We start from the raw sequence: 25,593 nt of genomic DNA, 5'->3' as shown, positions 1-25,593 counted from the left end.
TAAGATGAGTCACAAGTTTATTCTACAATTTTTCTAGAATAGGTATTCAGTTCTGTAGAAAAAATGCACACATTACCTTTATTAATATTTACATTTCTGTAAACAAAATTGGCAAAACCTCACCCCCAAAACTAAGAATTTTTATACATATTCTTAAAAATTTCAAGAATATGATCTTCATTGCTTCTGAAAGGTATTTATTTTTTTAAATCTAAAAACCAGAAAATGTAGAAGTTGAAGGGGAAGAGAAAAACACTGATAACAGATTTGAATTTTCCTCTTCCCAAATATCTAAAACATCACATATACCATTGTTTTCGGTGTAGCTTGTGAAACCCAAAAATTCTGACTTTTCTTCACTGGTTTGAAATAAGTCCAGTAGAGATTGTACTGATGAGCTACAAATTCTGTTTTCTTCTTGTGTAGTAAGAAATTCAGTTCTTTTCTTATCTAACTCCACATTTGGTTCCAGATTTTCTTTTTTATTTCTTCTAAATAGTATTTTCACTTTCCGATGGATTTTACCAGAAGGTAAACTATCCATATTCTTGATGTCACATGGGTTGGGTTCCTCAGTAGGGCTTTGGGATGGAGCCTTTGCCTGAATTGTTAGGTGCTTCTGTGAACTGTTTATTGCTAACAGATCAGAATCATGATGAAATACTGAACGAAGGTCCTTTTCCTTCATATCCTCTGCTGGAAAAAGCACAGTATCTGACTTTTGTTTTGGTTGAGATGAACTATTACCTGTACTGAAATGAGAAACTTGTACAGATGCCTGTTGCCTATGTGGACGGTGATCCACCCTTACTTCTAAGTCATTTTTATTTATAATTAATTTATGTTCAGGAACATCAATAATGCATTCCTGTTTATTTTTATATGGAGATAGAGATATAAAATTTAGAGATATAAAATTCTCTTTTATGTCATCTTCAGATAGATTTAACATGGAACATTTATTAGATGTTTTATCATCATGTCCTCTTAATTCACTTGAAGGATGTGGGATGTGTTCTGAAGTAGACATAAACTTTTGTTCAGGTTCCTGGGTTTCTTTATCCAGGAAACCGTGCTCCATCACTTGTACATTTTCCCTGGAGTTTTTCTGAGAAGTATGTTGTAATTCCATCCTTTCTTTAGGTTCAGACTTTTTCAAAACATTTGCAGTAATAGGAGAAAGGGATCCAACACTGTATTTTATTCTTTAGAGGAAAAAGAAAGAAAAAAATTAAAATTGCTATCAAAAATTCCTGAGTATTTAAAAACTAAATTAGTAAAAATCTTTAAAAACTGTTTATTAAACTTATTTAACTTAGAAAACACTACAAAAATATAGAACTTTTACTATTTAGCCACATTTACTTTAGATGCTTTTATTTTTTTGGCCGCGCCATGTGGCATGCAGGATCTTAGTTCCCCAACCAGGGGTCAAACCCATGCCCCCTGTGGTGGAAGTGGGGAGTCTTAACCAATGGACTGCCAGGGAAGTCCACTTTAGATGTTTTTAAAATAATAAAACTTTACAGATATAGCTAAAAACTTTAGTGTGCCACTCCTCATCCACATTCTTCCACTTCCTCCCAGAGGTAAGCAGTATCTTGACTTTGGTATTTAAAACTACTTTGATCATATAAATCAAAGAAAGATGATAGTAAAGGGATTTGGGTCTGTTCCTAATTTTTTCACTATCCTGAAAAATTTCTTAATTTCTATGCTTTGATTTACATTAATGTTGACTTAGCATGTGGAGAATGAGTATTGGGAAACCTAAGGCAGAAATGGATATTTATTTATATTTAAAAATAAACAATCCAATATTATAGTGAGCCAGAAACCTTATATCATTATACTTCTAAAGATGACAAGTTAGTAATCCTTAAGTTTCACACACAGATTTGACCTGAAACGCTCTTCTTCATGGAGCCTCTTAATACCCTTGGGATGCTAGTTTGTATTAGGCAATCATAAATTACAAAGAGAAAAAAACTTAACAGCTCACTAATTATGTTTTATGTTATACATGTCACAGATAATGAAGAGAAATATAGAATTCCACCTGCCCCTTCAAAACCAGAATGGTTCCTTTTCTATTTATTTTGTTGATACTTTCACTTAAGACTCCTCTTGAACAAATGGATATAAAACGTAAAAACACTAGTCCAACATCACTCTTCTTTAAAGTCCAGAGATGTTTTAAGTGACTTGTCTATAGAGATAAAAATTGTGCAGATAATAAGACAATTAAGGAATAAACCAGTTTATATATAAGTATTAGTTCAGAATTTTGCTGCAGAATGAGTTTTTAGGGAATTCTAAATTCTTATAGTAGCCCATGTAAGTTTTAATAGTTGGAAATATGCTTCCTCTCCAAATATTAAATCAGTCATGAACAATCATTCTGAATGTTACAGAAATAAGAGGTTTAGGAACTGTTCTACCCAGATATAGCCAAAAAACTTTCTAGTTAATTTTCAGGAGCTGTAGCTTGGTATCATATTTATAGTCTTCTTTATGCCTTAAGATTGGTCTAAAAACAGATATAAGGACTTAAACAACCTATTGAGTTATTACCAATTCTAGGGTATATTCATATGAAAGCATTTCGTTTTTAGATTTATGGGAATAATCTTAATGAGGCTCATTTTGTCAATGTACAGTTACTGTATACTGAACATCACTGTATTCACACTTTATGCAGCTCGGGCCAAATCTGTTCTGCCATCTATTTATTTTTTGTGGTTCACAAAGCCTAAAATATTAACTATATGGTTCTTTATAGAAAAAGTTTGCCAACTCCCCTTTCAGATTATGTTAAGAAGAGAGCCTTAAAAGTAATAATAAGAGGGCTTCCCTGGTGGCGCAGTGGTTGAGAGTCCGCCTGCTGATGCGGGGGACGCGGGTTCGTGCCCCGGTCCAGGAGGGTTGCGCGTGCCACGGAGTGGCTGGGCCTGTGGGCCGTGACCGCTGGGCCTGCGCTCCACAGTGGGAGGGGCCGCAGCAGTGGGAGGCCTGCGTACCCCCCCCCCCCAAAAAAAATAATAAGGTAAGCATTTTTGGTGGCGGTGGAGGAGGGAGAGAAAAGCAGCAATCAGTTCTTAACCATATTTCTATGCTGAAAATATAATCCTTCTAAGAACAGAAAACATTGGATTTATTTTTAGTTTAATGGTTTAATATTCTTGTAAAATTTAAAACTTGGGTTGATAATTACCTTTTATTTTTAGGCATGTCCCTTTCATATTCCACAAAGTCAAAAACTAACTTAGATATAATGTCATCAACAACTTGATAGTGATTACTCTGCGCAAAGTTTCTGTGTTGCTCACTTAGAAGATGCTAAAATAAAACAAAAAAGTATATAAATCATAATTATATTTTAAAGTAGATACTTTTTTCTAATATTCTCATGCCCCTAAAATTAAGTATCTAATAACTACTCCAAAAAAAATATCCTTTATCAGAACTTAAAATAAGTAGAATAAAAGTAACTGCTGAGAAACCACTAAAAGTACTTTGGTTTTTAGTCTTCCATTTTTCAATCAGAAAAATCAAGTACTAATGAATTAGTTTAAGGGAACTGAAAACCAGTGAGCTACATCAGAAAATGAAGATAAAGCTGAAGAAAAACAACAGTAACATATAGCATTTAGAGTGTGCTAATATTTTTGAAAACAATTCTCTTTACTACTTTATTTTATCCTTATGCAGTTACCACTAAGTAATAAGTAAGGTAGGGCTTATAAAATATTAAATACATGAAATGTTATATAACATACAAGAATCCAAAACAAGAATCTAGAAGAGAGATTAAGTAAAAAAAGATGAAGTACAACTAATGCTGGGAAGAATAAAAAAAATTTTGAGAATGAGGGAATAAATGATCTCAATTACCCAGTGCTTATGACTGAGTACCGAGAGGCTTTTCTCAATCTTAAGGGTGGTTAAGAACAAAAGTCAACAAGTTCAGTGTATTGGGATAAAACTCAGAGGAAACAAAGTTCCTCCTGAATAGGTGGAATCTCCAGGCTAATTCTATCATTTGTCTATCAGCTGATCAGGAAATTGTAACTAGAAGCCTGTATCAAGGTGATCATGGAAGAACCTCATTTCTGTTTCCCTAGTTTCATATCATTTTAACTTTTTTTTTGGTTATCCATTTTATTATTTTTTAACATCTTTATTAAAAACATGGGAACGCTTCACGAATTTGCGTGTCATCCTTGCGCAGGGGCCATGCTAATCTTCTCTGTATCGTTCCAATTTTAGTATATGTGCTGCCAAAGTGAGCACTGATTTTAACTTGTGATGATTTAATTTTAATTCCAAAAACAAAATTCTTCACTGGTCACAAAAAATACAGTATTCTGGAATATAAACCTATTCCTTCCTTGCTTGCAAAATTTACCATATACAAATTATGTATGCCCAGTAATGTTAAAACTAATGAGAAACGCAACATTAACTTTGTAAGTTCAGATTCTGTTTATTCATGTTCTTGGATGGAAAAATAACTAACTGAACTAAGAAAAACAACTTCCAACTTTTGTGTAGTTCCTCTCTACCTCCACTAACTCTTTTTATTCGTCCTTTAAGTCTTGATTTAAATGTCACTTTCTCAGTTGAGCCTTCCTTGTCCCTCATTCTACATTCAGTACTCTATTACCACTGCACTTCATACTTCACTTTTCATCCTACTTGCAAATACATGTTTCATATCTATTTCCTCTGTCAGACTGTAAGATGGTAAAAGGGTAGGGAATATATCTGCCCTGTTTGCTGCTTAATTTCCTGTGATCAAATTTGTTAAATGAATGCCTCGACACAGGTGGAACTGAATCACTGTGAAATCAAAGTTTCAAAAAACAAAATCTTTTCTATATTCTTAGTGACTAGGGATCATATACATGAAAAACTGTAAAAAAAAAAAAAAAAAAAAAAGAAAAATGAAAAAATATCCATCACAGCCTCTACTTTGATTTTCCTTTCTTGTGGTTGATTTTTAGCCCCAACATCCTCTGAGCATCAAATTAGGATCCACAAACTAATATTAAGGAAAACATCCATTTTAGATTAATTTATTGCAACAGCAAAGTAAAATTTCAGGACCAATCTACAATTTAAATTTTCAAAATGATTTTTGGGAAGGGCAAATATTTCTGAGAAAGTTCAGCTTATGATTAAAAATAATTTTAAACTAACTGTATTTTTATACTTTATTATATAAACTGAACACAAAAAACTGACACAAACTTTCAGTTATAAAACAAACTTCCAATTTAGAATCTGAAGACAGAGGTAGTTTATGGATCAGATATTTTCAAATATTTTTTCTCAACTTTCCCACCATCTTCTACCAAAACCAAGCACCAAAACAGACCGTCCTAGTATTTTAAGAATTAACAATTCAAACAATAATAGCTAATATTTAATAAGCACAGTGCCAGGTACTGTCCAAAGTCTCATAGACAGACAGGAAGCCAGGATCCAAACTTGGGCTAGCCTGGATCCAAAGCTCTTGCTCTTTTTATCAGTTTACAAATTGTAACTGTTCCCATTTTTAAAACTTTCTCTTCATCCCATATATATTTTCAACCATTTCTCTTTCTGCTATTTCAAAGAACTGTCTCCACTTTCTTCTCATCCTCCCATTAGTAAATCACTTGCCCATTTTTTAATTGTTAAGGCCTGAAGCATGCAGTGACCCATGACCCACCCTCTCTCCCTCCCAACATCCAAACTACTGCACATCCTCTTGGCCCCGCCTTTACAGTCATATCCGAAAGCTGACTTCTATCACCATCACTCAGTCCAACATCTGTTCTTTGATCCCATCAATCAGTTTCACTTAGCACTTTTGCATTGCTTATTTCAACATTCACAAGTCTTGTTCCCTCAACTTCTCTCAGGTCTCTACTCAAATTACCACCTCATCAGTTAGGTATTCCTTGTCTAGTCTAAATAAATAGCAACACCTTCATTCCTGCTTTAGTTTCTCATAGCACTGATCTAATGTTCTCTCTATATACTTCACTATTCTCTTATCCTGTGGTTAGCTCTCTCTCCTCCCCTTCCATAGAATGTAATCTTCACAAGGGTTGCGAAGTGGTCGCTTTTGTTCAATGCTGTTCACCCAGAGCAGTAATTGGTACACAGCAGGTGCTCAATAAATATTTGTTGAGTGGATAAAAATGATTTTTCAATACACATTTCCCCACTTTGGGTTCTTAAGATTCAAGATAATTCTATCAAAAAGAAGTATCTACTACTTAATAATTACCAAGTTGTAAACCACAATCAAAAGAATAAGCTAAAATTTAAACAGCAAATATTATTCATAGTTTTAGAAATATCAACCCTCTAAATACAAAATCACATTTACAGTATCGAGATCTTCGTATTTCTGCAAGCAACATTCACAATATCCCTTTTTTTTCTTCTCTTTTAACTGGAGTTGAACTGGGATTCCACCACATTTATCAGCATCTGTTTGGATCCTGATAGAAATATATGGTAAAAGATTAACCACTGAACGTAAGGAATAATTTTAAAAAATTTAGTCCTCAACTATCAAACAGCATCTGCCATAATTTGCAGAGATTTACATAAACAAATACTTTTAGCCATTTTTCTTTTTAAGAAATTGAGAAGCAAACTGAGAATGTAACGATTATTCTGGAGAATATCTCAGATCACTGAAGAGAAACAACACGTTTGAATTATTTGCAAATATTTTTAAGCACCCCCCCCACAGCCCCCATCTAAAGTGTCTAAATGTGACATACTTGAAAAAAAGATTCAGACTTTAAATCTAGCAAAGGGGCATTAAAAATATCCAGGGGAGAAAGCACAACAGTGATTAGACACACACACACACACACACACACCATGGCATCAAATGAATTATTTTAAGTATTTGTTTAAAAAGATAAAAAATTACTTGACGGTTAAACTAACCTTAGTTTAACCTGAGTTTGCTTTTGGGTGGTAGATGGCTTATCTACATCAAATGGGCTGGAGGGCTTCTGAACAGAATAGTTTATAAAAGGCATACTGGTCAGCTGAAGATAAAATGGCCTATAAAGCCTAAAAGAATAAAAAGACAAATACATGAGAATATTTATGACGAAAGAAAACATGTTTCAAAACATCTTTCAAAACTGCAACTTTGTATCCACATATAAAATAAGTAACTCCCCATTCTCTCTTCCCCACCAGCCCCTGACAATCACCATTCTACCTTGTTTCCATGAATTTGACTACTCTGGGTACCTCATTAGGTGGAATCAGGTAGTATTTTCCTCTTATTTCATTAAGCATAATGTCCTTAAGGTTGATCCATGTTGTGGTATGTGTCAAAATTTCATTCCTTTTTAAAGTTGAATAATATTCCATTGTGTGTATATACCATATTATCCATTCATCTGTTGATGAACATCTGGGTTGCTTCTGCCTCCTGGCTATTGTGAATAGTGCTGCTATGAACATGCATGTGCAAGTGCTTCTTCTAAACCCTGTTTTCAGTTCTTTTGGATATATACTCAGAAGTGGAGTTGCTGGATCATACAGCAAGCAGTTCAAAATTTTTGAGGACTCTCCATACGGTTTTCCATAGTGGTTACACCATTTTCTAATCCCACAAACTGTGCATAAGAGTTCCAATATCTCCATACCCTCACCAACACTTTTTTCTTTTTAAAATAGTACCCATCCTAATGGTTGTGAGGTAATAGATTTCTCATTGTGATTTTGATTTGCATTTCTCTGATGATTAGTAATGTTGAACATCTTTTCATATGCTTGTTGGCAATTTGGGTATGTTTGGAGCAATGTCAAGTCCTTTGCCCATTTTTTAATTGGGTCATTTGATTTTCTGTTGTTGAGTTCTTCATATTACCATCTTATTAGATATATAACTTGCAACTATCTTCTCCCATTCTGTGGTTGCCTTCTCACTGTTGTCTTTTGCACATAGAAATTTATAATTTTGACACAGTCCAATTTAGTTCTTTTGCTTCTGCTTTTAGTGTCATATCCAAGAAATTACTGCCAATTCCAATGTCACAAAGCTTCCCTGTTTTTTCCCTAAGAGTTGTATAGTTTTAGGTCTCTGACTCATTTTGAGTTAATTTTATATATTGTATAAAGTAAGGGTCCAACTTCATTCTTTTGCATGTGGCTATCTAGTTTTCCCAGTACTGTTTATTAAAAAGACTGTCCTTTCCCCACTGAATGTTCTTGGCATCCTTGTCAGCAATCATTTGATCATATATATAAAGATTTACTTCTGGGCTCTTTATTCTATTCCACTGGTCTATACATCTGTCTTTATGTCAGTACCAAACTGTTTTGATTACTACAGCTTTGTAGTAAGTTTTGACATTGGTTAAGTGTAGACCTCCAACTTTGTTCTTCATTTTCAAAATTACTTTGGGTGTTCAGCATCCCTTGAGATTCCATATGAATTTTAGGACAGATTTTTCTTTTTTTGCAACAAAAGTCACTGGGATTTTGATAGGGATTGCATTAAATCTGTAGATCACTTTGGGTAGTACTGACATCTTAAAATATGAAGTCTTCCAATCCATGAACATGGGCTGTCTTTCCACTTATTGATGCTTCTCTAGGCCTAATTTTATTTTTTTAAATATTTATTTATTTTTATGGCTGTGTCGGGTCTTAGTCGTGGCACATGGGCTCTTTGTTGTGGCATGCAGGCTTTCTCTTCTCTAGTTGTGGTGCGTGGGCTCCAGAGCATGTAGGCTCTGTAGTTTGCAGCACATGGGCTCTATAGTTGAGGTGTGAGGGCTTAGCTGCCCACAGCATGTGGGATCTTAGTTCTCCAACCAGGGATTGAACCTGTGTCCCCTGCATGGGAAGGAGGATTCTTTACCACTGGGCCACCAGGGAAGTCCCTCCAGGCCTAATTTTAAATTGTACTTTTTTTTCTCACAGTAGCACATTTAAAAAAAAGAAGTATTCAACACAGCTTTGTCACCTCAGTGAGCAGCCAAGAGAATTAATCACACATGTCTAAGTGAGTAACTAGAATGTCAAGAGAAAGAAATCTAATTCTCCCCATGCCCAATTAGTCTACTTATATCTGTAGTCTTCATTAAGATTATTCTATAGAGCTTCAGAATGAGTTTGGGAAAACTACCAAATTAGATGTTATACTCAGATTTTGTATTTCCAAGTAGTAACTAATAATTTCTTTTTTACAAATGTAGATGCAGTCTTTAAGTAGTAGTTCTAAATCATATAGTATTACCTTTAGCCAGAGAATGGTTATTTGAAATACTGAAAAATGAGTTGGTCTTGTGATTGCTCTAAACTAGATTTTCAAGGAATTATTATCTAAAACCTACTGAAACTTAATTCAGTCCTTGAGCACAAAGTAATGCTACTTTTTGAAACTCTGCCACATGCATATTAATATCATATAAATCTAGCGTAAAGGGACCTAACAGTATTAGCGGGAACAGTTTAATTAGTTAGATTTTCTCCTTTAATATTGTATTTAAATCATACAGATTGAATTTAAGATACTTACTGGCTTACATCTTCCACCTTTACAAAAGGCTTTTTGAGTCTACCTGCTTGGGAATATACAAAACATGATATTAGATGCTTACAAATCCAGAATTTTTTTTTTTAAACAAAACTACTCTCTCTGGCTAAAATAATCCAACTATGTATCCATTATCCATTTCATTTCAATTTGAAGTTTTCAGCCTCAGTTAAGGTATCCTACAATTATAAATCCATTTCCAAAATGACAGGAGCTCTGTCTATATTCTGCGATTCTTGAATGGATCTCCTAAAAGATCTATAAGCAGAATTCAGGATTTTGAGCTAGAACAGGAAAAAAAATTTAACTTTTATGTTCACTAATCTCTAACTGAAATGTAACATGTCCTTCAATTTTGCATATAAGCAAAAGAATCACACAGTAGTATTAGCAGGGCTTGTAATTTTTATTTATTTATTTATTTAATTTATTTGTTTTTGGCTGTGTTGGGTCTCCCTTGCTGCGCACGGGCTTTCTCTAGTTGTGGCAAGCAGGGGCTACTCTTTGTTGCTGTGCGTGGGCTTCTCATTGCAGTGGCTTCTCTTGCTGCGGAGCATGGGCTCTTGGTGTGCGGGCTTCAGTAGTTGCAGCACGCGGGCTCAGTAGTTGTGGCTCACGGGCTCTAGAGCACAGGCTTAGTAGTTGTGGTGCACAGGCTTAGTTGCTCCGTGGCATGTGGGATCTTCCTAGACCAGGGCTCGAACCCGTGTCCCCTGCATTGGCAGGTGGATTCTCAACCACTGCGCCACCAGGGAGGCCCAGTGCTTGTAATTTTGATATCAGTTGAAACATATTTTCATATCATATTAGTTACTACAAATATCTCAAAGCATCATTTACACTCATCACTTCAAAATTACAGTAGCAATTATAATCACTGCTAGAACTTTTTAATGTGTAATAAAAACAAGTATATAACTATTTTATACTGAAAAATATTCTGATAACTGAATTTCAATATAATTAATTTTCTTAGTAATATAATGATAAGAAAAAATGTTTTAAAAATCATTATTCTAACAAAGGTCCATAGGCTTTACCAGACTGCCATAGGGGTCAGTGTTCTAAAGAAAAAAAAAGGCTAAGAACCACTGAGAAAGTCATTTAAAGGGTTGGTTACATGATTTTTTAGAAGTTTTTATATGTTTTATTCTATTTTCTAAAAGCAAAACAAACACCCTTAAGGAAATCAAAATACTTACTTCTTGCTTTCTGTGTGCCAATACTTACTCTTTTCCCCTAAAAAAAAATTTATATATATATATAAACATATATATGGTGAAAACAGTGGGCTTGAAAGTACAGTGAAAACAGCTACTGCAATTGCTCAATATCCTCAAGATTAAAAAATCATATAGGAAAACAACTAAATAAAGGAAGGGTGATTATTGCAGTTTCATGGGGAAAAAAAGAGAAAAAGCTGCTTTTCAAAATCAACTCAACCAAAGAAATGAAAGAAAACAAAGATCATTCAGGAATTAAAGATTTTAGCCAGTGGTATGGAACTTAGTAATACAAGCTCACTTTTACAATACCCTCAACAAATATTTTGCCTTTTAGCTATAATGTCTTCACAGAAAGAAATGAACCAATAAAGAAAAGGCATGGTTAGTAAAATAATCTAAAAATAGTCATGTAAGTTATTTTTATGCCCTCATTCAGCAAAACCTTTGTGATAAACTCATCAAAGGAATTAGTAAAAAATTTATTAGCCTGTCAATTCCAGTCAAGAAGGAATATGTTCAATATGGTCCCTCCCCACTGATGACAATAAAAACTCTGGACAAAATTCAATAAGCAACTACTTGAGGACTAAAAGTAAACAAAAGCAGATATATTGCAGAAGAAAGACAAAACTTGGAGAAGCTAACTTTAAGGGGGTACATTTCCCATCACCCCCCTCCCCCTTTTCTCTTGCAATGTCTCCTTAAGAATGGACCTCTAGTCATGAGATTTGCAGCAATAGCAGAGCCAGTGGCGATTACTCCTATACAAACCCTATCTTTTTGGCCACAAAGAATCAGGATAGAGGCTCCTGCCGTTAGAAGAATACAAAGGGAATCCCTGTATTATTTCCTCTTTCTTTTTTCTCACAGTTCTGACCTGAGAGTGGGCCCCAGGTACAAAACTGCAGCTGTAAAGGTGCCACAGGCAGCCAAACTTGGAAGCAATCAAGGTGTCTTTCAAAAGGTAAATGGGTAAACTGTGGCACATCCAGATGATGGAATATTCATTGATAAAAAGAAATGAGCTATCAAGTGATGAAAAGATATGGAGGAACTCTGAATGCCTATTACTAACTGAAGAAGCCAATCTGAAGAGGCTACATACTGTATGATTCCAACTATGTGGTATTCTGGAAAAAGTAGAACTATGATGACAGTAAAATGATCAGTCTTGCCAGCAAATATTCTTAACTGGCAACCACAGGATCCTTCCAAAATACCTATCCAACCAGGTTACTCTCCTATTATCTCTCAATAATGTTCCAAACACTTCAAGATAAAATCTAACTGCTTTATAGAGCGTGCAAGGTCCATCTGAACTTGCTAATTTTTCTAGCTTCATTTCCTGTCACTTTCCCACTCAAAGATCAGGTTGTATTATACTGCAGAAAATTTCCAAAACATGCCATCCTACTTATGGCTTCATGTCTTTATATACATTCTTCTATAACATTTGTTTACCTTTTAGGTTCATTTAAGGATTAGGTGAAGAAACAGTGGACCACACAAGAATGTTCTGAGATATGAGAACTATAAGAAAGCAAAGGGAGGAGAGAAGTTCCAGATGAAAGTAAGTTCAAGGAGGAAGTGAACAATAGCTGAGAGAACCAATATGACTGGTTTTTAAAAAGTGTACACTTGGGCCTCCCTGGTGGCGCAGTGGTTGAGAGTCCGCCTGCCGATGCAGGGGACGCGGGTTCGTGCCCCGGTCCGGGAAGATCCCACATGCCGCGGAGCGGTTGGGCCCGTGAGCCATGGCCGCTGAGCCTGCGCGTCCGGAGCCTGTGCTCCACAACGGGAGAGGCCACAGCAGTGTGAGGCCCGCGTACCACAAAAACAAAAACAAAACAAAACAAAAATAAAAAGTGTACACTTGATTTGCCAAATTGGTCAGTAGTTTTATACCTCATAGGTTGAAGAGTGAATGGGAAGTGTAAAAGTGGAAATGTGAGATGTCTGGATAAATAAAGACTGAATAGTTGGTAGGGACGAGAGGTCAAGGAAGGTTTTATTATATTTGTTTTAAAGCAGAGGTCCCTAACCTTTTTGGCACCAGGGACCAGTTTCATGGAAGACAATTTTTCCACAGGGGTGGGGTGGGGGGCTGTTAGTTCAGACGGTAATGGGAGTGATGGGGAGCGGCAGACGAAGCTTCACTTGCTCGCCTGCTGCTCACCTCCTGCTCTGTGGCCTGGTTCCTAACAGGACCCCTGTTTTAAAGGATAGAAGAGGCTTGATTCTATATAGAGGGTTTGAGGGGGAAGCTAGTTAAAAGGGAAGAAACTGAAGATATGGAACATTAGGTGTAACAGATAACAATGCCCAATGCACTTGTTTAACAAATATTTTGTGGTCAGGCCACACAGTCAAACTATATGACAAGATTTATAGAGCAGTTGAACAGTAAGCCTACTTCCTATTTATGTTCCCAGAAGGAGTATATTATACATACCAGGAGCTTCTCATGTAATATGTTAATTGTGCTGTTTTCCTTCAGAATGAACAAAAATATGTTTTCTTGGTTGTAGCAGCAACCAAAGAAGAAAACAAAACTATGCCACCATCCCTGGAACAACTTTTACCTCATGAGTAAATCCTAAAGTAAAATGATATGCAACAATTTATTCAAATGACGGAAACATGCATATAATACACAGGATTACTCCTAGGATATTCTGGCAGTAATATTTTCCACTTGGCAAAAAAATTTATAGATACATAAATAAAAACCAAGCTTACCATTTTCTTTAATTAGTTTAAAAATTAAGGAAAATAACATACCCCATCTCTTACAGAAGTACTTGATTTCTTGAGTAAATACAATTCTTTTTTCTTTTGTTCAATGTAGCATCTAATGTCTTTATTAAAAGAAAGAAGGGTTTAAGATTAGCATTTTTACCTTTGGAGTTAACCGCTGCTATTTTTATAATTGTAGTAAATTTAGATGAAAGAATTACCCTTACAGGTATCTCTTGCTATCAGAATTCTATCTAAAATTAGGAATGAAGAGACAGACACTTATAACAAATATTGTCAAAAGCAATAATAAAATCCTTACCATCAATATGAAGAATTTTTACTCCCCATGATAAGGCGTTTGATAATATACTGTTTGAAGGAATAAAATCCTGTTAAAAAAAAAGTTTGATAGTTTTTTATAGGAAATTACTATTTTAAATGAGCTAAATTAAAAATATTATCTGAAGCTTAATGTCACTGAGATGGTTATTCAGAACAGACCCTATACAGTTACAATAGCCATGAGGACATAAGTTTTTTTCTTCTGAAATTTCTAAAACCATTTCTGTTTAATATACTCCCTTATTCTTTTTTTTTTTTTTTGTGGTACGTGGGCCTCTCACTGTTGTGGCCTCTCCCGTTGCGGAGCACAGGCTCCAGACGTGCAGGCCCAGCGGCCACGGCTCATGGGCCCAGCCGCTCCGCGGCATGTGGGATCTTCCAAGACACGGGGCACGAACCCGTGTCCCCTGTACTGGCAGGTGGACTCCCAACCACTGCGCCACCAGGGAAGCCCTACTACCATATTCTTGACAATTAATGTACCCTGTAGCCTTACAGTTAATAGTTTCAAGAAATTATTTCTTTTAAAGACACAAAAATGCCACAGGCTTCAGAAGTGTCCAGTAATATTTTAAAAGGCCACAAGATGGAGGAGTTTCTTCATGAAAAGCAGATTCTGTTCTTTATGAGATACCTGCTGATATTTAGGCTTTTCCTATTAAAAATGAGGAAATGATTTCAAGAACATCTCTCTTTTACACTTCAGTTTTTTTTTTTTTTTTTTGCAGTATGCGGGCCTCTCACTGCTGTGGCCTCTCCCGCTGTGGAGCACAGGCTCCGGACGCGCAGGCCCAGCGGCCATGGCTCACGGGCCCAGCCGCTCTGCGGCATGTGGGATCCTCCCTGATCGGGGCACGAACCCATGTCCCCTGCATCGGCAGGCGGACTCCCAACCACTGCGCCACCAGGGAAGCCCCCTACACTTCAGTTTTTAGTAATAGAATATACACTGTGAATTTTTAAAATTCCTACTTACATGGTCCTTGATAGCTTTTTCAACTAATAATTTTCCTCTGCTCAAACACACCTATAAAAAGACCAGAGAACAATAGTTATAACATAGTGCCTCATTGGAAAAAATTTTAAAAAGATAAAATAGCTAAAGCAAGTAGATAAAATTTAAAGATGAATTTTAATATAAATATGAAATTTAAAATACATAAAGTTTATTTGTACAAGTCTTAATGACCATCAACATAATAAATGTACAGTAAAAAGTGATTTCCTTAGGGTCTTTGTTTGTAGTAAGATCTTGTATTAAAAAGTTTGTTTCTTCTTTTTTTGGTAGAGCCTAAACTCAGCTTAATGAGACCCAAGGTCAGTTCTGTAGTAAATGTCATTCAACATGAAAAATAAAATAGGTTGATCTGAAATTCTATCTATAATTTAAATAGTAAGTTTACATTTTAATTTCCTTTTTAACCAAAGATCTAAGGATATGAGTAAACCATATATACTATTTTTACATAGTATTTCACTTTTTAAACAAAACACTAGGAAAAGCAGTTGAAACGCTAATAGCAGCATTTAATTTGGAACTAGTCACTGGTGTACAACCTTGTTCCTCAAAAAAGCATTAACTGAAAGAATGCATGAGGCTTCCTTGGTCTCTTCTTCTTTGACTTTTTTTCTTCTTTGTATTTGTCTCTTTTTTTTCCAAGAGGTATCTTTTATATAACAATCACTTCTTTTACCTGTTCTCCCCCGCTCCCATTTTTCCCTGCTTTCCAAACGGCTGCAGTAGATAAGTTGGGGAGGATATTTTTTTAATTTATTTTTAAAATTTATTTATTATTTATTTTTGGCTGCATTTGGTCTTTGTTGCATTGCGCGGGCTTCTCACTGTGGTGGCTTCTCTTTTTGCAGAGCACAGGCTCTAGGTGCGCAGGCTCAGCAGTGTGGCTCGCGGGCTCTAGAGCACAGGCTCAGTAGTTGTGGCGCACGGGCTTAGTTGCTCCGTGGCATGTGGGATCTTCCTGGACCAGGGATCGAACCTGTGTCCCCTGCAATGGCAGGCAGATTCTTAACCACTGTACCACCAGGGAAGCCCTGGGGAGGATATTTTAAAATAATTAATTTCAGTCTAAAAATGAGATAAACACTATTTTTCAATCTCTTTCCCTTTTCATACCCAATTAAATCAATTTAATTTATCCTTCACTGTATCTTACAACTTACTGGCAACTGAATGGTAGGGATATGATGTTAGTAATTCTAGTACAGGGGTTGGTAAACTTTTTCTTTAAAGGGCCAGATAGTACATGTTTATATGGCTCTGCAGGCCATATAGTCTCTGTTGCAACTATCCCATCCTGCCTTTACAGCAGTAGAGCAACCAGTCAATACGTAAATGAATGGTATGTCTCTGTTCCAATAAAACTTTACTTATGGACAATGAAATTTGAATTTCACATAATTGCCACTTGTCTCAAAGTATTCTTTGGAATTCTTCCCCAACCACTTGAAAATGTAAAATCCATGCTTAGCTCGCAGGCTGTAAAACAACAGGCGGCAGGCTGGATTTGGCCCGTGGGCCATAGTTTGCTTACCCCTGCTCTGAAGCAAACAGAAGGCTTCTATTCTTTCTTTTAAACATGATCTGCTGTCACTCTTTAGTTGTAAATTACTCTAAAAATAAAGGCCATCACTAAATGCAAGGGCATATTTTAGGAATCAGAGTGTGACTACACAAGCACTATTAGGAGAAAAATCCCCTTTCTATATACAACAGCAACCTTATTAATGACTGGAAAGCCACACTTAATGTAGATATTATTCTACCTAAGGGAACTCTGCTATCAGCCCACTCTTGAGAATTGTAAAATCCTGTAGCCTTTCCCAGAGTCTCAAAGCATATTTCAGAGACTTACTGTATCTGGAGACTTAAATGAACTTCCATCATGGCTGGGATGAGGTGATGTGGTTTCTGCAGTATATGCAGATTCTGGACTTCGTACAGGAGAAATTTGTCCCAAGGTTTGTGCAAATTTAGCTTCCTTTTTATTTGAAATAAGATAACTGATATCTTTGCTGAGAAATTCTTCAACTCGCTAAAGGAAAACAAAGTATTTTTAAGTAAGTCACATAAACCATAAACTGTTTCATACGCTAGGCACAGTAGAAAATGCCAATTTGATGCATTTTAATATTCTAAATTTCTACACTGTATTATTCTGAACCTAGAGTTCTGAGAAAGTACAATGAGAATTCTAATAACACAACGACAGCACATAGTTTATATATCATAATTAGTTTAATCCACATAACAACCCATAATACTAATATTATCCTTATTTTGTGGAGAAGAAAACAGAAGTTAAGTGACTTACCTTGAGGGTTACACCAGTAGTAAGAGAATTTGAACACAGGTACTCTTTTTTTTTTTAACCTTAATTTTTTTTTAATTGAAGTATAGTTGATTTACAACGTTGTGTGAACATAGGTATTCTGTTTCATATCCATGCTCTAAAGCACTACTGTCCAATAGAACTCACTGTAATGATGGAAATGTTCTTTATCAGCATTGTCCAATATGGTAGCAACTGCCACATGTGACTAGAGTACCTGAAGTGTAATTAATGTGACTGAATTTTAAACTGTGTTAATTTTAATTAACTTAAATTTCAATAGCCACATGTAGCGAATGGCTACAATACTGGATAGCACAATTCAAACTTAGAAAGTTATAACATCTTTCCTTAAGACTTCAACTATTAAAAGGTAGGAAACCCTTACTTTTAAGAGTGTATGACTGAGACTTCCCTGGTGGTGCAGTGGTTAAGAATCTGCCTGCCAATGCAGGGGACATGGGTTCGATCCCTGTTCCAGGAAGATCCCACATGCTGTGGAGCAGCTGAGCCTGAGTGCCACAACTACCAACGCTGGGGGCCCTAGAGCCCGGGCGCCACAACTACTGAAGCCCGAGGGCTCTCAGGCCCCCGTACCACAACTACTGAGCATGCTGCAACTACTGAAGCCCACACGCAGCAATGAAGACCCAACGTAGCCCACCCACCCACCCCCAAAAAAAGTGTATGACTGCTTTGAAGAGAATTTCCCTAGTTTGAAAACCACTGCTTAAATGTCTGAATTTATAAACACATGTACCAAATAAGTCAGTGTTGAAAATCACTGCCATCCAAAGGCAGGAAAATGAAGTAGAAAAAATACTATTAATCATTAACTATTTGCATACATGAGAGACTCAAAATATTTTAAGCAGCTGTATCTAATTTCTGTAGGGTCTCACAACATAAATGAAGATAATAAAAAATGAAGCAAAGTATATAATTAGTTAATTTCATCTAAGCATTAAGCACAATTTGTTGCTAAGACCAGGAGCTGCCTTGGTTAAATGCAAATCATTACTTCCTTTTTTTCTGAGTAACATTTTCATCCACCAGTAAATAAAGTACCTTTATATATTCTAAGGATGACAGACTCAAATGCCCACAAGGGCCAGCAAGAATACAAATGAACAATTACACATCAAATACTCTTTTCATCTCCATAAATACGTGGCCCCAGCACTGCCAGAGCTTCCAGTTTTTCAAGAGAAGCCCAATCTCCCACCCATTAAAAAAAAAAATTGTGATAAAATACGTAACATAAAATTTACCATTTAAGCCATTTTTGAGTGTACAATTCAGTGGCATTAAGTATATTCACAATGTTGTATAACCTTCCCCATTATCCATCTCCAGAAGTTTTTCATCATTCTAAGCTGAAACTGTACCCATTAAACAATAACTCCCCATTTTCCCCTCTTGCCAGCCCCCTTTTTCTTTAAGTAAATTTATTTATTTGTTTATTTTTGGCTGCATTGGGTCTTTGTTGCTGTGCGCGGGCTTTCTCTAGTTGCGGCGAGCAGGGGCTACTCTTCGTTGCGGTACGCGGGCTTCTCATTGCGGTGGCTTTTCTTGTTGCAGAGCATGGGCTCTAGGGTGCACAGGCTTCAGTTGTTGTGGCACACAGGCTCAGTAGTTGTGGCTCGCAGGCTCTAGAGTGCAGGCTCAGTAGTTGTGGCGCACGGGCTTAGTTGCTCTGTGGCATGTGGGATCTTCCCAGACCAGGGCTTGAACCCGTGTCCCTTGCATTGGCAGGTGGATTAACCACTGCGCTACCAGGGAAGTCCCTTGCCAGCCCCTTTTAATGCTTACTTTTCTGTTTCTATGGATTTGATAATTCTAGGTACTTCATATAAGTGGAATCCTGTATTTGTCCTTTTGTGTCTGGTTTATTTCATTTAGCACAATGTTTTCAAGGTTCACTCATGATGTAGCATGGATCAGAATTTCATTCCTTTTTCAAGGTTGAGTAATATTCCATTGTATGTATAAACCATGTTTTGTTTATCCATTAACCTGCTGATTAACATCTGGGTTGTTTCCACCTTTTGGTTATTGTGAATAATGCTGCTATGACCATGGGTATACAAGTATCTCTTCAAGACCCTGCTTTCAATTCTTTTGGGTATATACCCAGAAGTGGAATTGCTTGATCATATGGTAATTCCATTTTTAATTTTTTGAGGAAACAACATAATGTTTTCCATAGCAGTTGCACCATTTTACAATCTCACCAACAGTTCACAAGGGTTCCAGTTTCTCTACATCCTCACCAACACCTATGTTGATAGTGGCCATCCTAACGGATGTCAGGTGCTACCTGTGTTTTTTTTAATTGAAATATAAATTTACAGTGTTGTGTTAGTGTCTGGTGTACAGCAAAGTGATTCAGTTATACATATATATATATATTCTTTTTCATATTCTTTTCCATTATAGTTTATTACAAGATATGGAATATAGTGCCCTATGCTATACAGTAGGACCTTGTTTACCTATTTTGTATATAGTAGTTTCTATCTGCTCATTTCTAACTCCTAATTTATTTATTTATTTATTTATTTATTTATTTTATTTTTTTTTGCGGTACGTGGGCCCCTCACTGCTGTGGCCTCTCCCGTTGCGGAGCACAGGCCCCAGACGCGCAAGCTCAGCCACCATGGCTCACGGACCCAGCCGCTCCTCGGCATGTGGGATCTTCCCGGACCGGGGCACGAACCCGTGTCCCCTGCATTGGCAGGCGGACTCTCCACCACTGCGCCACCAGGGAAGCCCCTAACTCCTAATTTACATCCTCCCCTGACTCCCCCCTTTGGTGATCATAAGTTGGTTTTCTATGTCTGTCTCACTGTTTTTGATTTGTATTTCCCAGTGATTAGTGATGTTGCACATCTTTTCATGTGCTTATTGGCCATCTGTATGTATCTTCTTTGGAGAAATGTCTATTCAAGTCCTTTGCTCATTTTTTAATTGGGTTGTTTTTTGTTGAGTTGTAGTAGTTCTTTATATTCTAGATATTAATCACTTAACAGATGTATGAGTTGCAAATATTTTTTTCTCTCATCATGTGGGTTGTCTTTTCACCCTCTCGATAGTTTCCTTTGACGCACAAAATCTTCTCATTTTTATTAAGTCCAGTTTACTTATTTTTTCATTTGCTGCCTGTGCTTTTGGTGTCATAGTCAAGGACTCAACGCCAAATCTAACGACATGAAGATTCTCCCCAATACTTTCCTCTATGGGTTTTAGCTCTTACATTTTAGATCTTGATCTGTTTTAATTAATTGTAGCACATAATGTACAGTAAGGGTACAACTTCATTCTTTTGCATGTTGATATTAAGTTTTCCTAGCATCAGTTGTTGAAAAGATTATCCTTTCCCCACTGAATGGTCTTGGCACCCCTGTTGAAAATCAGCTGACTATATGAGAGGATTTCTGGGTTCTCTCTTCTATTGCATTGGTCTACATGTTTGTCCTTATGCTAATATGACACATTTCCCTTGGTTTTCCATTTCCTGTACCTCGAGTTATAAGTCTTTAATAATGAAAAATATCTTTTACAATCTGGTCCCAATGTAACACTGTTTCTTGCCATATCCCCCATCTAAATCCCAAGCTCAAGTCATACTCTAATATTAGCAGTTGCTCAGACAAACCACACGGACCTATATTTTAAATATGTTCTTTCCTCTATTTAGTTTGTTCATTTTACCTGGTATATTCCTACTAGGTTTTCAAGACTCAGCTCAAATTTTATTGCTGCTATAAATCCAAAAGGCAGAGTTAATATTTCCATTTCTGTATTCTAATGGCAATTTCTACATAACTTCTGTTAAAGCACTGACAATGCTATACTGTAATTTATTTATTTAGGTTTCTGATGTTCCCATAGACTGAGAATTCCTAGAGGATTAGACTACATCTTATTTTTGCACTCCCCAGCATCTAAAATAGTGCTAGCATATGGGAGACACTGGTGGAATAATTTCTGAATGAATTTCCATATGCCCAAATCATAACCATTCTTCAAAGCTGAGTTCAACTTGTGTCTGTACAATGGCCTCCAAGATTCCTTAGCTGGAAGTAAATCTTTCCCTCTTATAACATTCTATATTACAATTAATTGTACCAGTGCCATCTCTGCTTAGATTAGAAATTGAGGGTGGGATGGACATCAGATTCATTTTTGAATCTACCGAAATACTTAATACTTTGTCTTGTACTGTTGACTTAGTTTTATCATGGCCTTTAATTTATTAGCTACTGTGGAATCTAGGTCTTTAAAAGAGTAAACTCAAAACTTATTTTCTGATGACTCAAGGTCACACTGAACATCCAAAACAAGTTATTCTGTCCTCAAGTTCATGAGGGCAGAACTATGCCAAGGTATCTTACCCTACATCTCTTTTCTTCTCCAGCTGTCTTATTTTAGCCCAAACTGTTCAGATATGGGCCTAAGCATGGTTGGTTTTACAACAGCAACCTTTCCTGCCACTATCAGAGATATTCCCCCATTATGTCAGCACTTCACTGATGTGCTCTCAGTGGTTGAGTCTTCAGAAGTGTACTCTCCAAATAAAAGGTGTATTTAGGGGCTTCCCTGGTGGCGCAGTGGTTGAGAGTCCGCCTGCTGATGCAGGGGACACGGGTTCGTGCCCCGGTCCAGGAAGATCCCACATGCCGCGGAGCGGCTGGGCCCGTGAGCCATGGCTGCTGAGCCTGCGTGTCCAGAGCCTGTGCTCCACAACGGGAGAGGCCGCAACAGTGAGAGGCCCGCGTATCGCCAAAAAAAAAAAAAAAAAAAAAGGTGTATTTAGATGTTTTCATTCAGACTAGAAAAAACAAATGCATAAAATGGACAGTTTAAAAAAAGATGACACTGTTAATAACCTGAGGCAAAATAAATTACAAATGGTTAAAGGAACTAAGTAATCCTAAAAATTAATAAGCACAGTCCTTTTGCGGAAGATCAATATTTAACTACACATTTCTTAAAGTTGAATCTTAAAACTTAAATTAGTGTATAGAAATCAAAGTTCCTTTATAGCTCCCATACGAGATCTTTGTAATAGTCTTTTTCAGTGATAGAAATAGTACTGTGCTAGGACAGAAATCATGACATCATGAATTATTGGAAAGATGGTGTGGGGGGAGATCAGAATTTGATTAAAAAAATCTTAGGAAAAATTAAAGAATAAAGTCAATTAATCAAATTCAGTTGAAAATCCACAGCTTTGGGGAAAAATCTGGAAACTTATGACATTAATATTCTCCTCATTTCATTGACCTACTTCAAAGCATTTTAGGATAAAAATTTGAAGTGTATAAAACCAACTTTCAGCTCTCTCTCAGCTATTATCTAACGCATAAGTGAATTCAAAATTTGTTTCTTGCAAGTGCCTCAGGAACTGCTATGGGGATGAGAGGAGAGAGAAAAAGGGGGTAGGGCAGGCAGTCCCTGCACTAGCTTCTACACTGCTGTTTCAGCTACAGCAATTCCCTTTTTATTGACTTCACACATTGGACTTCTGAACATGATTTTGTTTGAAGGGTTCCACTGCTAAAAACACAAATCTAAAATTACTGACTTAGATTAGAAGGGTTAATGAGTTTTTCCATCATATTTAAGAAAGCTTTCAAACCATATCAGATAGCTACTTTGTAGCCACTGATTGCTAGAGGAACAGAATGGTGCAGTAGCATGTGAGTCCAGGTATTAGGCTGATTCTACCCTGGGTCAGTCACTTACTTCTCTGGACACTTACGTACTTAATTTTTAAAATAAGGGATCTTTACTCAGTGATGGCAGGTTATAAAACATGAACTTTAGGAATGCAGTCATATGGTCATTATGGTACATACTACTACTATGACAAATGTGTGACAATGTTTTATTTTAAGAAAATGAATAGCAAAAAAGTAGAATAGCTTTTCAAAGACAGTTAAGTAAAGTATCATCAATAAACGATTCCAAAAAACTTGTTACATGTTCTGCAAGTTTCTATTCTAGTAATGGCAGGATTTGTTCATATTATTCAAAAAATGTTAACCATGACAAAGTGCAGCAGAAATCTTTGAAGCAGGAATAATCAGGAAATAAATTAATAAAATCTTAACCTTGCTAAAATTTACCCAGTATTACCCTTAATCCTAAGAAAATCTTAGAATTTTACCTAAATTTTCTAATTTCCTAATCATTTACTCAATGTATAAGGTAGGAAAGAAGCACGTTTTCCATATTTATAATCCAAAATCGTTCCCTTAATGACATTCATTCTGTTGAGACTGTATCAGTCAAGAGAAATTTTAACTCTTTGTGGTTTGAACAGGTTTTCCTTGTTCTATAAATAACATCTTACTTTTATGTAGCTTCCCAATAATCATAATCAAGGAGTTCCTGCCATCTGGAGAACATCCCAACATTACAATGAGAAGGCAATCAGCAATTCCTCCAGGACAAGGGAGTCTCATTTTTCACAATTGTGAACTTCACACCAGACTAATAATCACAGAAACCTCAAAGTTTTGTCAGCCTACAAAAGGTTAAAACAAACGACTGTTCATTAATGATAAACAGCTGATAAAAATTTTAAGCTTGGTGCTTATAAAAGTTTTTTTCCAAAAGGAAAATGTTAAATGATTACAAATTAGAAAGTTTTCCTTTTTTGTTACAGTGTATGGTTTTGACTTACCCCTCCCAGATCCTTAATGTCCTTTTGCAGTTTTTCAGATATGGTGACAGAAGGTAAGTCAATGTAAAATACTTTACCCCAGAGTGGCTTATATTTGGATTTTTCTGGTTTGTTATCAGTTTTCAGAGGTTTCAAAGATGGTCGGTTTTTTTCATTTTTGACTTGGATTCCACCTATTGTTTAAAAAACTTAGAATTAGATCATGTTTTACGCAGACAGAAAATTTCTACTGTTTTAAAAGTATTTGTTTATATGATATCACAGAGAGAAAATCTTTATAATCCTACTAATTTAGCAGTCATTAACATTTTAATATATTTCTTTGTATTATCACTTAGGATAAAGGCAAAATACTCTTTTAACAGATACTATATGTCGCAAAACGACTACTATTCACAGTCAACAGTTGACTCTGCAGGAAATATTCATGTGTTTATTCGTGTTTTATGCATTAAGGCAGTGAACTATGTAAAACCAATTTGAAAGAGTTTTCCTAGTATGTAAACTGCATGGAGTATTTACTCAATAAATACTCATGGAGCGTCTGCCATTCTGTTGAACACTCACAACTGGTACTTAAAATGTTGAACATTTAATAATACAAGAAACCTGTTACTCAGAATGACCTAGACCTCAAAGGTTCCTGACTGCTCAAGGTTGAGTTTCACATAGAGTCGGTGTATATATTAAGAAGACCTCAATGGTCCATTTGAAGAACCAAATCACCATTCATTTCATTCTTTCCTTTGAAAACATATCAGATCCAAACAGCTGCTTAAAAATTAACTTTAAGAACTCAACCTGTTCATAAGTAGGAGACCACATATACACACTATACATATCAATATATACCCACACACACTATACATGTTAAAAAGAAAAACAGGCTGCAATACTTTACCAAATAGAAGTGATTGAAAATGAAAGTTTGCTCGTTTCTGTCTGTAATGTTGAAAACAGCAAAGGTGTGTTTGAAATACAAACACTTTCCCTCAACTTCATGAGTCAGGCCAAAAATCCACCCATAATCACCCAGTTTAATCAGGAAGCGAAAAGCCCCGAGCACATCTGCATTTAAATCGAGGCTCAAGCGGCAGCCTCAAAGGCTCGCAGCATCTGTGGGAGCCCCGGCGGGTTCCCGGGTCCCGCATTGTCTTCTAGTTTTATAACCGACGGCGCTACGGGGAATTTGCGGCCGAGGCTGGAGCGTGGAGAGCGCCAGGGGCCGGGCCGGGATCCGTTCCCTTCCTAAGGCAAAACCCTGAAGCAAGCCTTCCTTCAGGCCAGAGCAGGATGAACGTGTCAGAAGAGAAAAGAAGCAGAGATCCAGCGCGAGAACTCTGAAGAATCAATTATGGAACCAGGAGGGAAGGAAAGGATTAAAGGGACTGCAGCCGGAGGAGGGGCTTCGTACCCTGGAAATGTCCTCTGCTGTGGATCCTCATGGCTCTGGAGTTCATGGCAGCCGCCCGGCACCTACATGCTGGGTCCGGAGAGGGTGTCGCGCCGGGCGGCCGCGGAAACACGGCTCCTCAAGGCCCGTTGACCGGCCGGTAGCCTCTTCCCTTCCGCTGGCCACCACACCCACGCAGTAGAGGTGCAGCGTCTGCCCGCCGGGTTTCCGGGGGCTGAATGCGGCCTCAGGGCGCGAAGGAGGAAGTGGCAAAGCACAAA

At 36.8% G+C, this 25,593-nt stretch overlaps 1 protein-coding gene across 3 annotated transcripts; it reads right to left on the bottom strand.

Annotated features, from left to right (window-relative positions):
• On the bottom strand, window positions 1–25,593 carry DBF4 (DBF4-CDC7 kinase regulatory subunit). Of its 3 annotated transcripts, none has more exons than XM_081244449.1 (12): window positions 25,334–25,593; window positions 23,920–24,092; window positions 16,749–16,928; window positions 14,855–14,905; window positions 13,856–13,925; window positions 13,579–13,655; window positions 10,774–10,810; window positions 9,554–9,599; window positions 6,958–7,086; window positions 6,383–6,497; window positions 3,215–3,339; window positions 1–1,205 (listed from the first exon to the last, which is right to left on the bottom strand). In XM_081244449.1, the coding sequence occupies exons 1-12, from the start codon at window positions 25,377–25,379 to the stop codon at window positions 212–214; spliced, it is 2,043 nt and encodes a 680-aa protein (XP_081100575.1). In that variant the 5' UTR covers window positions 25,380–25,593; the 3' UTR covers window positions 1–211. The 3 variants fall into 3 exon arrangements, with proteins under 3 accessions (XP_081100575.1, XP_081100576.1, XP_081100577.1); XM_081244450.1 differs by having other exon boundaries at window positions 9,554–9,596; XM_081244451.1 differs by lacking the exon at window positions 16,749–16,928.

Source organism: Mesoplodon bidens (assembly GCF_964165515.1).
Source record: "Mesoplodon bidens genome assembly, chromosome: 9".
NCBI lineage: Eukaryota > Metazoa > Chordata > Mammalia > Artiodactyla > Ziphiidae > Mesoplodon > Mesoplodon bidens.
Note: the sequence above shows the minus strand (reverse complement) of the source record. Positions and strands in the feature narration are given on the sequence as shown.